This window comes from Rutidosis leptorrhynchoides, chromosome 3, assembly GCF_046630445.1.
Source record: "Rutidosis leptorrhynchoides isolate AG116_Rl617_1_P2 chromosome 3, CSIRO_AGI_Rlap_v1, whole genome shotgun sequence".
Taxonomy (NCBI): Eukaryota; Viridiplantae; Streptophyta; class Magnoliopsida; order Asterales; family Asteraceae; genus Rutidosis; species Rutidosis leptorrhynchoides.
The window spans coordinates 147111493-147125952 of NC_092335.1; the positions used below are offsets into that span (position 1 = coordinate 147111493).

General features: G+C 38.2%; 1 protein-coding gene across 1 annotated transcript in view; it reads right to left on the reverse strand.

Moving 5' to 3' along the window:
• LOC139896894 (uncharacterized) overlaps window positions 1–13881 on the reverse strand; it is an 84511-nt gene extending 70630 nt beyond the window's left edge. The window contains exons 1-2 of the mRNA XM_071879535.1: window positions 12833–13881; window positions 12664–12690 (exon numbers count right to left, since the gene is read on the reverse strand). Of these exons, the coding sequence (XP_071735636.1) occupies window positions 12664–12690; window positions 12833–13771 (966 nt within the window). The 5' untranslated portion in view covers window positions 13772–13881. The remainder of the gene's footprint in view (window positions 1–12663; window positions 12691–12832) is intronic.
• Between the last annotated feature and the right edge of the window lie 579 nt (window positions 13882–14460).

A 14460-nucleotide genomic window follows, 5' to 3' on the forward strand; every position in this document is an offset into this window, starting at 1 on the left:
TCATCCATTCATTTATCTTTTTCTTTTCCATTTTTCTTTAATACTTTCACAAATCCTCTCAAAACCCAATTCATAAATTCATCATCCAAATTCAATCAAGGAAGCTTACAACTAAACAAAATACATATTTGGAATCCTCTCTTCATCCTCTTCAATTTGATACCAACTTCATCTCATTTGGGTAACTTTCTAAAATCACTAATTTTATGTGTTCTTGAGATTTTTGAGTTATAAAGTTGTTAATTAGTGTCTATGGCTCATTGTGATGTCGTGTATGTAATTTGTATGCTCGATTCGTTGTTTTTGGTGTAACTAGTTCAATATGAAAATTACTTGCTAAATCCTTGATTTTGGATGATCAAATGTTGTTAGATTGTTAAAGTGCATGTTTTAAAAGTGTTACTAGTATCATTAGCTTCGTTTTGATGTATAGGTTGATTAAGGAAACTCCAAGAACATGATTAGTGATTTTGTGAACTTGGATTAGGGTTTGATAAGCTTTAGATGAACTTTTGATGCACCAAATGCTATGAAATATTGTAGATAAGAATTTTGTTGCAATGTGTGTATGATTACCTTCGAAACGGCATATCATACATGTAAATTGGTTGCCCGAATCATAAAATGCGTTTTAGAACTTGAAACTTTGATTATGAACGTTTAATGCGGTTTTTGGTTGTTGTTAGTGATGAATTGCTTGATGAAATGTGCTTAGTTGTTTTCCTTGTCAAATTACCTTTCTAATGATATAGGTTATGCGTTTTAAGTGTTTTCGGTGCATGAAATGTGTTATATTGTATTTTGGTTCGTGACTTGGACCATTTTTCTGCAAACTGCATGATTCCCAGGTATTGCGCGCCGCGCATTTACCCGCGCGCCACGCAGAATCAGAGATCCCAGATGTTTGCCTTCTTGGTTGAGTTCTGACCAGAAATTGCACTTGGGTGCGCGCCGCGCAACCCAGTGCGCGCCGCGCAAAAGCCCCAGGCCACTCTCTTTTGTTTTTAAATGTCACAAAAATGTTTCCGCTTAACTAAAACTCCGTTTAACATGAAACTTGACTATTAGGCTCTTATATGACTTCTCGTCTTGGGAAAATTGTCGGATACCCGACCCGACCCCGTTGACTTTGACTTTGACCAAGTTTGACTTTTAGTCAAACTTAACCAAACGATTATACAATCGTTCTAACATACTTAACTACTTGTATCGTGCATGAAACTTGACAAATTGATTCACATGCTATATTAATCGAGTCGTAACGAGCCATAGGACTAATTGAACATCTTTGACCGTTTGTGTTTACCGTTATTGATACAACCTATATGTTTAGGTCAAGACTAGCTTTGTCTTTGCACGCGTCTACTTGTTGAAGTACTTTATTAACTCTTGCACTCAAGGTGAGATCATAGTCCCACTTTTTACTCTTTTGAACTTACTTTTGGGATGAGAAAACATAAACGATTCTTTTGAACTAAGTGAACACAAGAACGGGAAAACAAACATTCTACATACGAGTTTAGAACGAAAATCCTCAATCCGATTATCATTAGTTACATCAGATGGTGTAAGCGAGAACTTATGTTATATGGCCATATGGGTTTGACAACCCTCATCTTTGACGGTTCGCTACCGTCTACGGATGAAATATATTTTCGAGAATCGGTGTTTGTTCTAGCACTATGGATGGGGTATACAATGGATGGAATGTTAAGCTTTGATAATTGGGTGCTCGTGAATATTAACTTTTAGAATGTATTACTATTATTTCAACTTTGCAAACCTTGTGGTTCGACTTACTTACTTTTACTCACTTACTTACTTAAACCTATGATTTCACCAACGTTTTCGTTGACAGATTTCTATGTTTTTCTCAGGTCTTGCACGATATGTGATACATGCTTCCGCTCACTATTTGATACTTGCATTGGATGTCGAGTATACATGCATTACTTGGAGCGTCTTTTGACTTTACTTTAAACCGTGTCGCCTAGATTTCAAATGTACTTATAACCTTGTAACTTAACTTTTGGTTGAACAATTCTTGTAAACTTTGAAAACAATCTTTATTTTGAAATGAGGGTGACATATTTTGGTCAAACATTGTCATAAAGACTTATGACCAGGTAATGGAACCCACGTAGTCGACGCCGTCACTTGACGATTTGTCGGGGTCGCTACAAGTGGTATCAGAGCCTTGGTTGTAGGGATTTAGAGTTCATTTGTGTCCACCCCGAGTCATAGGGTACATAGGTGAATCTAGACTACAACCGGCATATAGACTGAAGTAGGAATTACTTGACTATTTGTGCATTTATACTCGAACTCTTCTATCATATCTAACTCGTATTCGATCTTGATCTTACGTTGATAAATTTTGTTGATGCGCCACCTTGACTTTATGAAGTAATGTTAAATGCACATGAGAATCAGGGTAATATAATTTCCGGGATTATATTACGGTGATTCACATGGACGTTCCGACATTATGACATAGAGAATTTAAGGCGAGTCAAGGAAAATTTTCTCTCTATCCTTATTCCATGCCACGGTTAGTATTGTTGAAAATACTAACCAACGATATTCTTGTCTCATGAAGGAACAATGGCTCACCAAGGTCAACACAACACTCCTCTCGAAACTCTAGAACAAGCTCTTCAACGAATGATAACCACCGCCGTGGGTACGGCCGTGGCCGATCACTTTTCTAACAACAACAATCATGGAGCCGGTAATTCAATCGAAGGTTGCTCCTACAAGAACTTCATGAAGTACAATCCTCCCACTTTCGATGGAACCGGGGGACCGGTTACTCTCACCCGATGGTTTGAACAAACGGAGACCGTTTTTAACACAAGCGGTTGTCGAGACCAAGATAAGGTCAAGTTTTCCACCCTCACTTTCACCGGTATTGCTCTCTCATGGTGGAACACGTATGTACAATTAGTGGGAAGCGATGAAGCCCACACACTCTCTTGGACCGAATTAAGAGAAAGAATGATCACCGAATACTTCCCGCGCGACGAGACTCGAAGGCTCGAGCAGGGTCTAAGGAATTTAAAAACGGTCGGGAACGACCTCGAAGCTTATAATCAACGGTTTACTGAACTAGTCTCGATGTGTCCAAATCTCATGACTCCCGAATCCCTAAGAGTCGAACTTTACATGGATGACCTCCCTAAGAGCATTCAACACGGGGTAATGACATCCCAACCCACTAACCTACAAGAGGCTTTAGCAAAGGCCCACCAAACTTTGGAAACGGTGAATGAAATGGAAGCACCGGCACCAATGGTCGAGAACCACCCGAGTAACAACAAAAGAACATGGGGAGCCTCTCAATTTAGCAACCACAACAATAACAACAACCCCGCCAAGAAGCCTTTCACCTCCAACGACAAGAAAGGCTATGCCGGAAAACTACCTTTTTGTAACGAATGCCACAAGCATCACTTTGAAGGATGTGGCAGGTTTCGCCACCGGCGCCAAGGAAGTGGTCACGTCGCCAAACGTTGTGGAAGTACCACCCCCGTCGCTCGAATGATGCCCAACGTACACAGGACGGGCGCTTGCTTCGAATGTGGTCAAACGGGTCATTTTAGGAATGAATGCCCAAATAAGAAAATCAACCCCAACGCACGCCGTTGAACTTTCAACATCAACGCCTAGGATGCCCTAGACGATGATGGACTAGTCACGGGTACGTTTCTTCACAATAAACCGTATGTTTCATACTTATTCGATTCAATTACCGCTAGACGTTTTACAACCAAGACTTTGACTTGTACTCATTACATTCCACCTTTTTCCCTTAGATACTACTTAGGCAATTTAAGCGACCAACGGAAAGATATTGTGTGTCTATAAATTCTATCGGAGGATATACGTTAAGAATATTGACTTGACACCTATAGAACTAGGGAGCTCAGAACCTATTCGTTAAGGAGAAATTGTTTCCCTACAACTAGGTATAGATTATTGTGAACTAAATAATTTTCGGTTGAAAACCGATACCCTCTTCCTCGTATCCATGACCACCTGATTACTTGCATGAATCCCGTGTGCATTCCAAAACGACCTCCGTTCCGGTTATCATCAATTGGGGGTTAAGGGAGACGATGTCTCCTAAGCCATTTCCGAACTCGCAACGTTAGTTGTAAATCTCTCTTAGTACCGTTTGATTTATTTAGGACTCCGTCCGTATTCATGAACCTCCTAAACCACGTATGCAACTTATCTAGACAAATCTGTTATCGTATTTATAGATGACATCTTAACTTATTTAAGTAAAGAAGGAAAACGAACAACATCACCATCTTACGCTCGAACTTTTGAGAAAAGAGCAACTTTATACCAAATTCTCCGAGTGAGAATTTCTGTTGAACGAAGTCCAATTTTCTAGACCATGATGTTAATGGTCAAGGCATTACAATCAATCTCGAAATCAAGCCACATGTAATCAGGAAACTCTCCCAACTCAGACTTGTATTCGTAAAATCTTAGATCTCGTCTATTTTTACCGAAGATTCATTTCTGACTTTTCTCGTGTTACACGACTTTTAAACTCGTTAACTCACTAAGGAAAACTTTAAACCTCTTCATGTCTGAGCCTTGAATGTGATTCTTCACACCAACCTTCCTAGCTAAATTCGTATAGCACTAGATGGAACTCAAACATGGAAATATTTCTACTTGAACGCCGAAAGGCATACTCTCTCGTCTCAAAAATCAACATAACTAAAATTCGTTATTTTGCACGAAGAATTCGAATACTAAATTGTGGATCCGATCAATTTTATCGTCATCCCGTACCACACTACCTACCTCTGTTATTTCACCGTCACCGTCTGATATTACTGGGATTTAAGATAACACACAATCCAACGATACTTCACTCTTCTTTGACTTAACGCCCTTGTGTTTCTGATAATCGGTCAACTATTATTCAACCCCGAACTATACAACTACGTGTACTACCTCGTTTCTCTTTCAGACTTCAACTTTTGACAACTAGAGGCACGTTATGGCAACCTCGAGATGTAAACTCATCCTATTCTAAGTCCTCATTTCACTACTATCTTTACCGTTCGCATTTCCGTTTAAAGAAACTCCTTGTAACATTTCTCCATGGATAGAGAAACTCCTCATATTACATAAGTATTCGCCACGAGGGTGAATAGTCCTAACGAACATTTTTCGAACCCTAACTAACTTGTTCAAACGTATCTTAAGAGATTCTATTCCAACACGGTGTATCTTTGTCAATTATTCCGTATCGAAATACTCGTTTCACTTCTAGTTTTACAAGGAACCTTGGGAACCCGCTTAGACATGAGTACCGCGTACCACCCACAAACTGACGAACCGAGCAAACGAACGATTTACGTCTTGGAAAGACATGTCACAAACTCGTATTGTCACCTTTAGTAGATCACTCTTACAACAGTAGTTACCACTCGTGTGTTCACGCGCACTTTCCGAAACCCTATATGACCGCTAATGTCATACCCCTGTTCATTTAACCAAAGCATCAACCACCGAAATCTGAACTCCATCAAGAAACAACAATTGAAATCATTCAAATCCGAGGAGGGCTCGAGATGACCCGTAGTCGCCAGAAGAGTTATACCAAACTTAGATGAAAACCTCACAAATCCCAGCGTGTCACCGCGTAATATTGAGAAACCGCACCTTGGAAAGGTGTAATCCATTTTGGAAAATCAAGAAAGGCTATATCCGCAATATCGAACCTTTTGAAACCTTGGGGCGTATTGGAACCGCTTCCTATCGTTTATAACTTCCGACTAAATTAAGTTTCCGTTTACCCTACATTTCGTGTAACAAACTTAGAAACGTGTCCTGCGGAACAGGAACGTGCAATCCTTCTAGATGCACCAACTATTGATGACAAACTCCTCCTCGTAGGGAAAACCGGCTGAACTTGTGGATCGTAAAACCAAGCCCTAATACAACGTAACACCCCGACTATCCGGATTCGTGGAATGTCCAAGAAAGTACCTTCAATCATTCGTAGAGTTACTACACTAGGTCTCGAGTAAGAGACATCGACTATTACTTCCAACTAAATTTCGGGACGAAATTTCTTTTGAGGTGTGGATAATGTAACATCCCGCATTTTTCCGTTAAATTTATTTTAACACCGTCTTTTTTTTTTTTTTTAAATAATATCTTTCGTCATTTAATTTGGTATCTTTCGTTAACTAACGTTCATAATATCCTCGTTATTTAATTATAACGTCACCCGTTTACTCGAGCGTTTTAAAATATTCGTTTGGTTATTTCCCGCACCCGCTTTGAAACTAGAGGGACCAAACTTGCCAAGGGACCAAACCTTTGACTAGGTCAAAGAGGTCAAACCTCCCTCATCCATTCATTTATCTTTTTCTTTTCCATTTTTCTTTAATACTTTCACAAATCCTCTCAAAACCCAATTCATAAATTCATCATCCAAATTCAATCAAGGAAGCTTACAACTAAACAAAATACATATTTGGAATCCTCTCTTCATCCTCTTCAATTTGATACCAACTTCATATCATTTGGGTAACTTTCTAAAATCACTAATTTTATGTGTTCTTGAGATTTTTGAGTTATAAAGTTGTTAATTAGTGTCTATGGCTCATTGTGATGTCGTGTATGTAATTTGTATGCTCGATTCGTTGTTTTTGGTGTAACTAGTTCAATATGAAAATTACTTGCTAAATCCTTGATTTTGGATGATCAAATGTTGTTAGATTGTTAAAGTGCATGTTTTAAAAGTGTTACTAGTATCATTAGCTTCGTTTTGATGTATAGGTTGATTAAGGAAACTCCAAGAACATGATTAGTGATTTTGTGAACTTGGATTAGGGTTTGATAAGCTTTAGATGAACTTTTGATGCACCAAATGCTATGAAATATTGTAGATAAGAATTTTGTTGCAATGTGTGTATGATTACCTTCGAAACGGCATATCATACATGTAAATTGGTTGCCCGAATCATAAAATGCGTTTTAGAACTTGAAACTTTGATTATGAACGTTTAATGCGGTTTTTGGTTGTTGTTAGTGATGAATTGCTTGATGAAATGTGCTTAGTTGTTTTCCTTGTCAAATTACCTTTCTAATGATATAGGTTATGCGTTTTAAGTGTTTTCGGTGCATGAAATGTGTTATATTGTATTTTGGTTCGTGACTTGGACCATTTTTCTGCAAACTGCATGATTCCCAGGTATTGCGCGCCGCGCATTTACCCGCGCGCCGCGCAGAATCAGAGATCCCAGATGTTTGCCTTCTTGGTTGAGTTCTGACCAGAAATTGCACTTGGGTGCGCGCCGCGCAACCCAGTGCGCGCCGCGCAAAAGCCCCAGGCCACTCTCTTTTGTTTTTAAATGTCACAAAAATGTTTCCGCTTAACTAAAACTCCGTTTAACATGAAACTTGACTATTAGGCTCTTATATGACTTCTCGTCTTGGGAAAATTGTCGGATACCCGACCCGACCCCGTTGACTTTGACTTTGACCAAGTTTGACTTTTAGTCAAACTTAACCAAACGATTATACAATCGTTCTAACATACTTAACTACTTGTATCGTGCATGAAACTTGACAAATTGATTCACATGCTATATTAATCGAGTCGTAACGAGCCATAGGACTAACTGAACATCTTTGACCGTTTGTGTTTACCGTTATTGATACAACCTATATGTTTAGGTCAAGACTAGCTTTGTCTTTGCACGCGTCTACTTGTTGAAGTACTTTATTAACTCTTGCACTCAAGGTGAGATCATAGTCCCACTTTTTACTCTTTTGAACTTACTTTTGGGATGAGAAAACATAAACGATTCTTTTGAACTAAGTGAACACAAGAACGGGAAAACAAACATTCTACATACGAGTTTAGAACGAAAATCCTCAATCCGATTATCATTAGTTACATCAGATGGTGTAAGCGAGAACTTATGTTATATGGCCATATGGGTTTGACAACCCTCATCTTTGACGGTTCGCTACCGTCTACGGATGAAATATATTTTCGAGAATCGGTGTTTGTTCTAGCACTATGGATGGGGTATACAATGGATGGAATGTTAAGCTTTGATAATTGGGTGCTCGTGAATATTAACTTTTAGAATGTATTACTATTATTTCAACTTTGCAAACCTTGTGGTTCGACTTACTTACTTTTACTCACTTACTTACTTAAACCTATGATTTCACCAACGTTTTCGTTGACAGATTTCTATGTTTTTCTCAGGTCTTGCACGATATGTGATACATGCTTCCGCTCACTATTTGATACTTGCATTGGATGTCGAGTATACATGCATTACTTGGAGCGTCTTTTGACTTTACTTTAAACCGTGTCGCCTAGATTTCAAATGTACTTATAACCTTGTAACTTAACTTTTGGTTGAACAATTCTTGTAAACTTTGAAAACAATCTTTATTTTGAAATGAGGGTGACATATTTTGGTCAAACATTGTCATAAAGACTTATGACCAGGTAATGGGACCCACGTAGTCGACGCCGTCACTTGACGATTTGTCGGGGTCGCTACATATCTCGCCACTAATCCAGTTCAGCACCAACGAACCAAGCACATTGAGATTGATATTCACTTTGTTCATGATCTAGTTGCCCAGGGATAAGTACGGGTCCTACATGTGCCGTCCAGATATCAATTTGCCGACGTCTTTACTAAAGGTCTACCGTTTGCATTGTTTGACGAGTTCAGATCCAGTTTGAGCATCCGGAGTACTCCCGTTCCAACTGCGGGGGGATGTTAGACATATTATGTTCTCATATTCGTTATCCCATGTTTAATGTATATTGGGCTTAGCCCGTTTATTATTCTTAGGGTTATTGGCTATATTAGCCACTCTCATGTATGCTACGAACGAGACAATCAATAATATCATATCAATTATTATTTAACACCGAGAGGATAATCACCTCCACATCGATACAAGAGAGATCACCAGAAACATTAAGATTCAAAGCCCAGTTGACAACTTCCAAATGGTTGGTATAAGCCTTGGCTCCAATGGTTGAGTCCTCTGTTTAGAACCGATTGCAACATCTCAAACCAGATCAACACAAATCCAACAAAATCTACACCCAATATCATCAACCAATACCGCACGATTAGACCTTTGAGAGAAGATTCAGAGAAAGGACATCGTGGATAATACAATTGATAGAACTCGTTTAAGATAATTCCAAGAACCGGATGGGAAACGAATCCAAGTTTGAGCAGTGTTTTAACCTCCAAGACCACATCGACAAATAATGAAGGATTTCCCGAATCGATGAAAATGTGGGTACCACCGAGTTGTTTAAGCTCGGAAGAGGAGCTAGCAACGTGAAACACATTTCCAACGATGGTGACGGTTCCTTAATGTTTTCCACCGAATGGTATTTAGTGAGAAGACCGGAGATAGCAATCCACGCGAATCGGAAACACTTATCGGACCGACTGGAAAAGGGATCAATCAAGAGGATGTCTTGCGAACAAGGGTGATCGTATGTGAGCTTGGTTACATTCTCCTTATCGGAGCAGACCACGATGTACCAGAAAGAACCCCATTTTTCAAATAAACTTTGCTAGCACACCCCTACGGGCTAAACAAGAAATCAGTTTTGCCTCCAAAAACGGGCGATAATCAAAAGCACGCTAAATTTTAGTCTAATGACAGTTTCATGATTAACAGTGAGGTTAACCCTCAAAACAACTTTGCGAACACAAGCCGAAGGGTCAGTTTTGGGACCAAAATTGAGGCGAGACCGAGCTGTCCATCCAGTGGTGAATCCATAATGAAAATCCAATGGGTTCTCAAATATTTTTTTCAAAGCTAAAATATTTTAGGAGTACCTTAGTGGTTGTTTACCTCTAAAGAACGCTAAATTTTAAAAATATATGGGATCCTACAGTTAAATTTAGTGATGTCCTACACAATTTAAATAATTTTTTTAAAGTAATGGGGTCACTGGACCCCACAGCTCCAACTCCAGAATCGCCTTTGTGCCCATCCTACCTTGCCAAACAGCGACGACCTATTCATATGACAGACCGCCTCAGCAGCCACGGAATGGGACCCTAACTTAACAAAATCATATTTACGTTCATGCCAAGATTTATGTTCGAATATGCCATCGAACTTACCAAATGCATGATCAAAAGCCACCTTGAGTCTTCCCACAAAATGGGATCAATCGAATTGATTCACGAACAAATGGGATCCAAAAGACCAGCTAGGGTAAGGGAAAGGTGATTATGGGCTGGGAACAAACAATCGATGAATGAGAGGTAATGATCGAAGGGTTGGGAGAGGAGGCTGACGGAGATACCCGGTGTTCGTGAAGGTGGTGGTTGGTGTGAGGAACGTAGCGGGAAAGGGTGGTTTTGAAAAGTATGAAAAAATTTCGTTGGGATTGGATGAGGGAAAGACATTGAAGGAATACTGTCGACGGTTATACTTTTGCCATTGCGAGAAAATTAGTACTATATTCTTTTACAAGTCGGTTAGACCAATTGTATAAGTATGCGCCAAATCAACGCCAAATCTATACTTAAAATTTGCGTCGATACTGGCGGCTAGCCAATATTTCTCCGTTCTTCATTTCGTGAATAAATGCATTTTGCATCATAAGCCACATTGCAATTTTCTATAGTACACTTTCCTTTAAATGTTGTACTTTGAATTCATTAATTAATTTAGCGGTTCTGAGGAAGTGTGTGATGGGTATGTTATGGATATTAGTCTAATGTAATGAATTAGTGATTAGAAGGAATTGTTGCGGTGGCGTTAGTAGCATTGTGTTAATTTTAAACAATATGTCATGAATAATAATGATCTTATTATATACTATATGATCAATCAATTGAAAAGTATTTTCTAGCAATGAATTACCCATCTTTTAGTTATATGAGTTTAGCCAATCACTTTCAAAAGCTCCATATACCTTTTAGTGAATGTCAGAGATTACTACTTTTATGAAGAAATAGAGTATGAAGTATATTTGGATAAAAAGGATTAAAAACAATTATTTAAATATTATTTTTAATTAAAATTTTTAATGGCAGCTTTTAAAGTTGTCATTAACACCCTTAAGAAATTGACTATCCCAAATCATAACCCGAACGAGAGTCGTGCTATGAGAATTATTTGGATAACGAACCGACTACTCTCGGATCGTTGTCTTCAAAACCAGGTTGATATCAACCAACAAATATAACAACAAATCTAACATCTACAACAACTTCAACAATAATTCGGGTTTCAACAACCAACTTTTTAACCAACTTAACAACAACAAACCCAACAACAACAACAACAACAACAACAACAAACCGAACCAACGCAATAAAGCGAAGCCAGTTGATCGAGAAAAAAGAAGTCATCAAAGAAAGGACAAAAAACAAGCGTGCTAACTGGTGAACAAGAAGGTTTGGACACCACAAGAAGAAGTTTGGTTGGCAAAGTGTTAGATCAATACGTCCGAATATCCGATTCAAAGAAACTCTTAAAACGGGCGATTTTATGGGCTAATGTAGCTAGAGAGTTCAACGAAAATGACTACAGATGGTCTCGCGGAGAAGTCACGCTATCGGGAAAATGACGATATTTGGATATGGGGTGCAAGGCTTTTCAAGGTTGTTGGGAAGAAGAAAAGCGCAACCCAAGGCACATCGGACTGAATGAACAAGACATTTACGAGCGTGCAGTACAATCATATTGTCAAAAGGAAACGAAAACGTGGGTCTTCAAAAAAGTTTGGAAATATTCAAGGATTCACCGTAGTGGCATACTCCTGCTCCAGTTGGTGGAGCACTAAAGGGGTTTACGAGATGAGGACGAGGATGGCATCTACCACACGATTTATATCATAGACTATTAGGCTAACGAACTGCTTAGTGAGGATTTGATTCTGCAGCCTGTGGGAAGAGATCGGACAAAGAAAGTGGCTATGAGTTCCGCTTCTTATGATGCGGCAACATCATCTAGTGGAACAAACTCCTCAAAACTGGAGGAGTTAATTGAAGAGGTAAACACCTACAAGAACACGTTTTTGGAGAAAAATACTGAATCAATGGACGCAATCACCCGGGCGGAACATTTTAAAGCAGCTCTCGAAACTACACGTTTTTTCGCATCAATTGAAAGCTTAAACATCATGAATCTGCGGGAAAAGAAACGTGTTGTGAAAAAGCTTAAACATCATGAATCCGCAGGAAAAGAAATGTGTTGTGAAGATGAAGAAAAAATTGATCGAAGATTGCACATTAAATCAAGTGTCTATATGATGAGGATGCCGAGTAATTTTTATATTTATATTATTGAAATTTTTTTAATTTTTAGAGCTTTTTAATTATTACGAGTATATTTTTAGGCCTTTTAATTATTGTAAACGTTTTTTATTTTAATTATGTGTTTTTGATTATATATTTGTTTTGTTTTTCTATTCCTTAAAGATAATTTAACTAATTAAAAAAGAATTTCCACTAACACCTTACTCCATTACTCTTCATTTTTTCAAAACATTTGACACTTCACCACATTTGACACTTCACCGCCAACTAGGCAACTACCACACACACATAGTAACACACCAAAAATCTCTTTAACAGTACAATTGATGTAGGTAAGTTTACTTACCCGCCATAGACTTTCTTTTGCTTGCTCCTATGCCCCAAAATATATGCAAAATAGGAGTAAATAAATAATTCAGCATATATAGACACAAAGTTACGCTCTTACATACAGTGATAAAATTGTAGAGTATTATAAATAATTATTCAAAACCCAAAGCTCTTTAATTTCTTACCAACAGAGTGTAATCCTCTATATACCACGAAGTCGACCCGCAAGCCTTTTCGAATTTTTGTAATACTTTGTACGCAGTTGGGCGTTCCGTCGGATCTGCGTGTAAGCAAGAGTAGGCTAGTTCTGGTAAGAAATTGTATGCTTCTGATTTCTTCAATTCTTCCCATAGATCACGAAGTATTATTTCATCCAGCGTATTGTTTTCATAATGAAATTTGGCCAATGGACCTAGCAACGGCTTATTATCTTCGTTTGCCTTTCTACCGCACAAGATTTCAAATAAAACGATACCCAATGAGTAGATATCCGATTTGTCTGTCACCCCTCCTCCATTTTCAATTGACGGATCTATATACCCTCGTACCCCAATAGCCTCACGAAAAAAGTCTTCTTGCCTTTCTGAATATTTGATTGAATGTTCAAATCCAGATAGCCTAGGGCACATGTTTTTATCCAATACAATTGTGTAGCTATTAATATTACGGTGTATTACAGAACCCGTGCGCGAGCCACCATGGATGTAATTTATTGCACGTGCAACACCTTGACATATATCCATTCTTGCATCCCAACTCAAGGCGGTTGGGTCGCTTAGAAAGTTCACTAGACTTTTAATCTTGGGATAACGTCGATATATGATGATCATCTGACCTTGCTCGTCACAATACCCAATTAAAGACACTATATTATCGTGCTCGAGATTAGAAAGCACGGTAACCTCTGTCCAAAACTCACGTGGTCCTGGCCACTTGTTAAGACCTAACTTCCGAGCAACGATTTTAGTCGGCTTCTCCAAGTGAATGAGTTTCCCTTTATAGACATTTCCAAAAGCACTTGTCCCGATGATATTTTTTTCAGCAAAATTTTTGGTGGCTTTAAGTACTACATCAAGTGAGATTTTTAAGTCGGTATAATTTTTTACTTCTGTGAAGAGATCCATATTTCTATAGATCAAGTGAAAATTTAGAAGTACAAAAACAAGGGGTTAAATGATGAAATAGCTAGAACATAATATTTGATGCAAAAAATCAAGAGGGGAAGAACGGTGGTTTATAAATGAAGGAGAGAAGGTAAGATATCAAGTGAAAATTGCAAGCCAGCCCACAAACAGTTTGTTGTAAACGTGTAAATGAAGGAGAAGGTAAGATATATTGGATTTGTTATAATTCAGTAGGCTTATAACTACCTTTAGTGGTTTGATTCTTGATGTTATAATTCAGTAGGCTTATAACTACCTTTAGTGGTTTGATTCTTGATGTTATAATTCAGTAGGCTTATAACTACCTTTAGTGATTTGATTCTTGATTTAGAATACTAATAATGAAGTGTAAGAACAAAGATGATAATGGAGAGAAAGAAAGGAACACTTTGTAAGTGTGTGAAATGGTGCAAGTTTAATGCTTGCATTCATGGCTATTTATAGCAAAAATATCACAAGTTTAGGTAATACAATAATATTACTTTTGTGTATCAATAATTGACTATCCATTTATATATATATATTTATATATTATAACACTCCCCCTTGGATAGCAATTTTGTTTGTTGAAGATCAACTGTAAGTTACTGCCTCGTTAAAAACCTTGCTAAAGAAAACCCAGTGGGAAAAACTTTAGCTAAGGGAAAAAG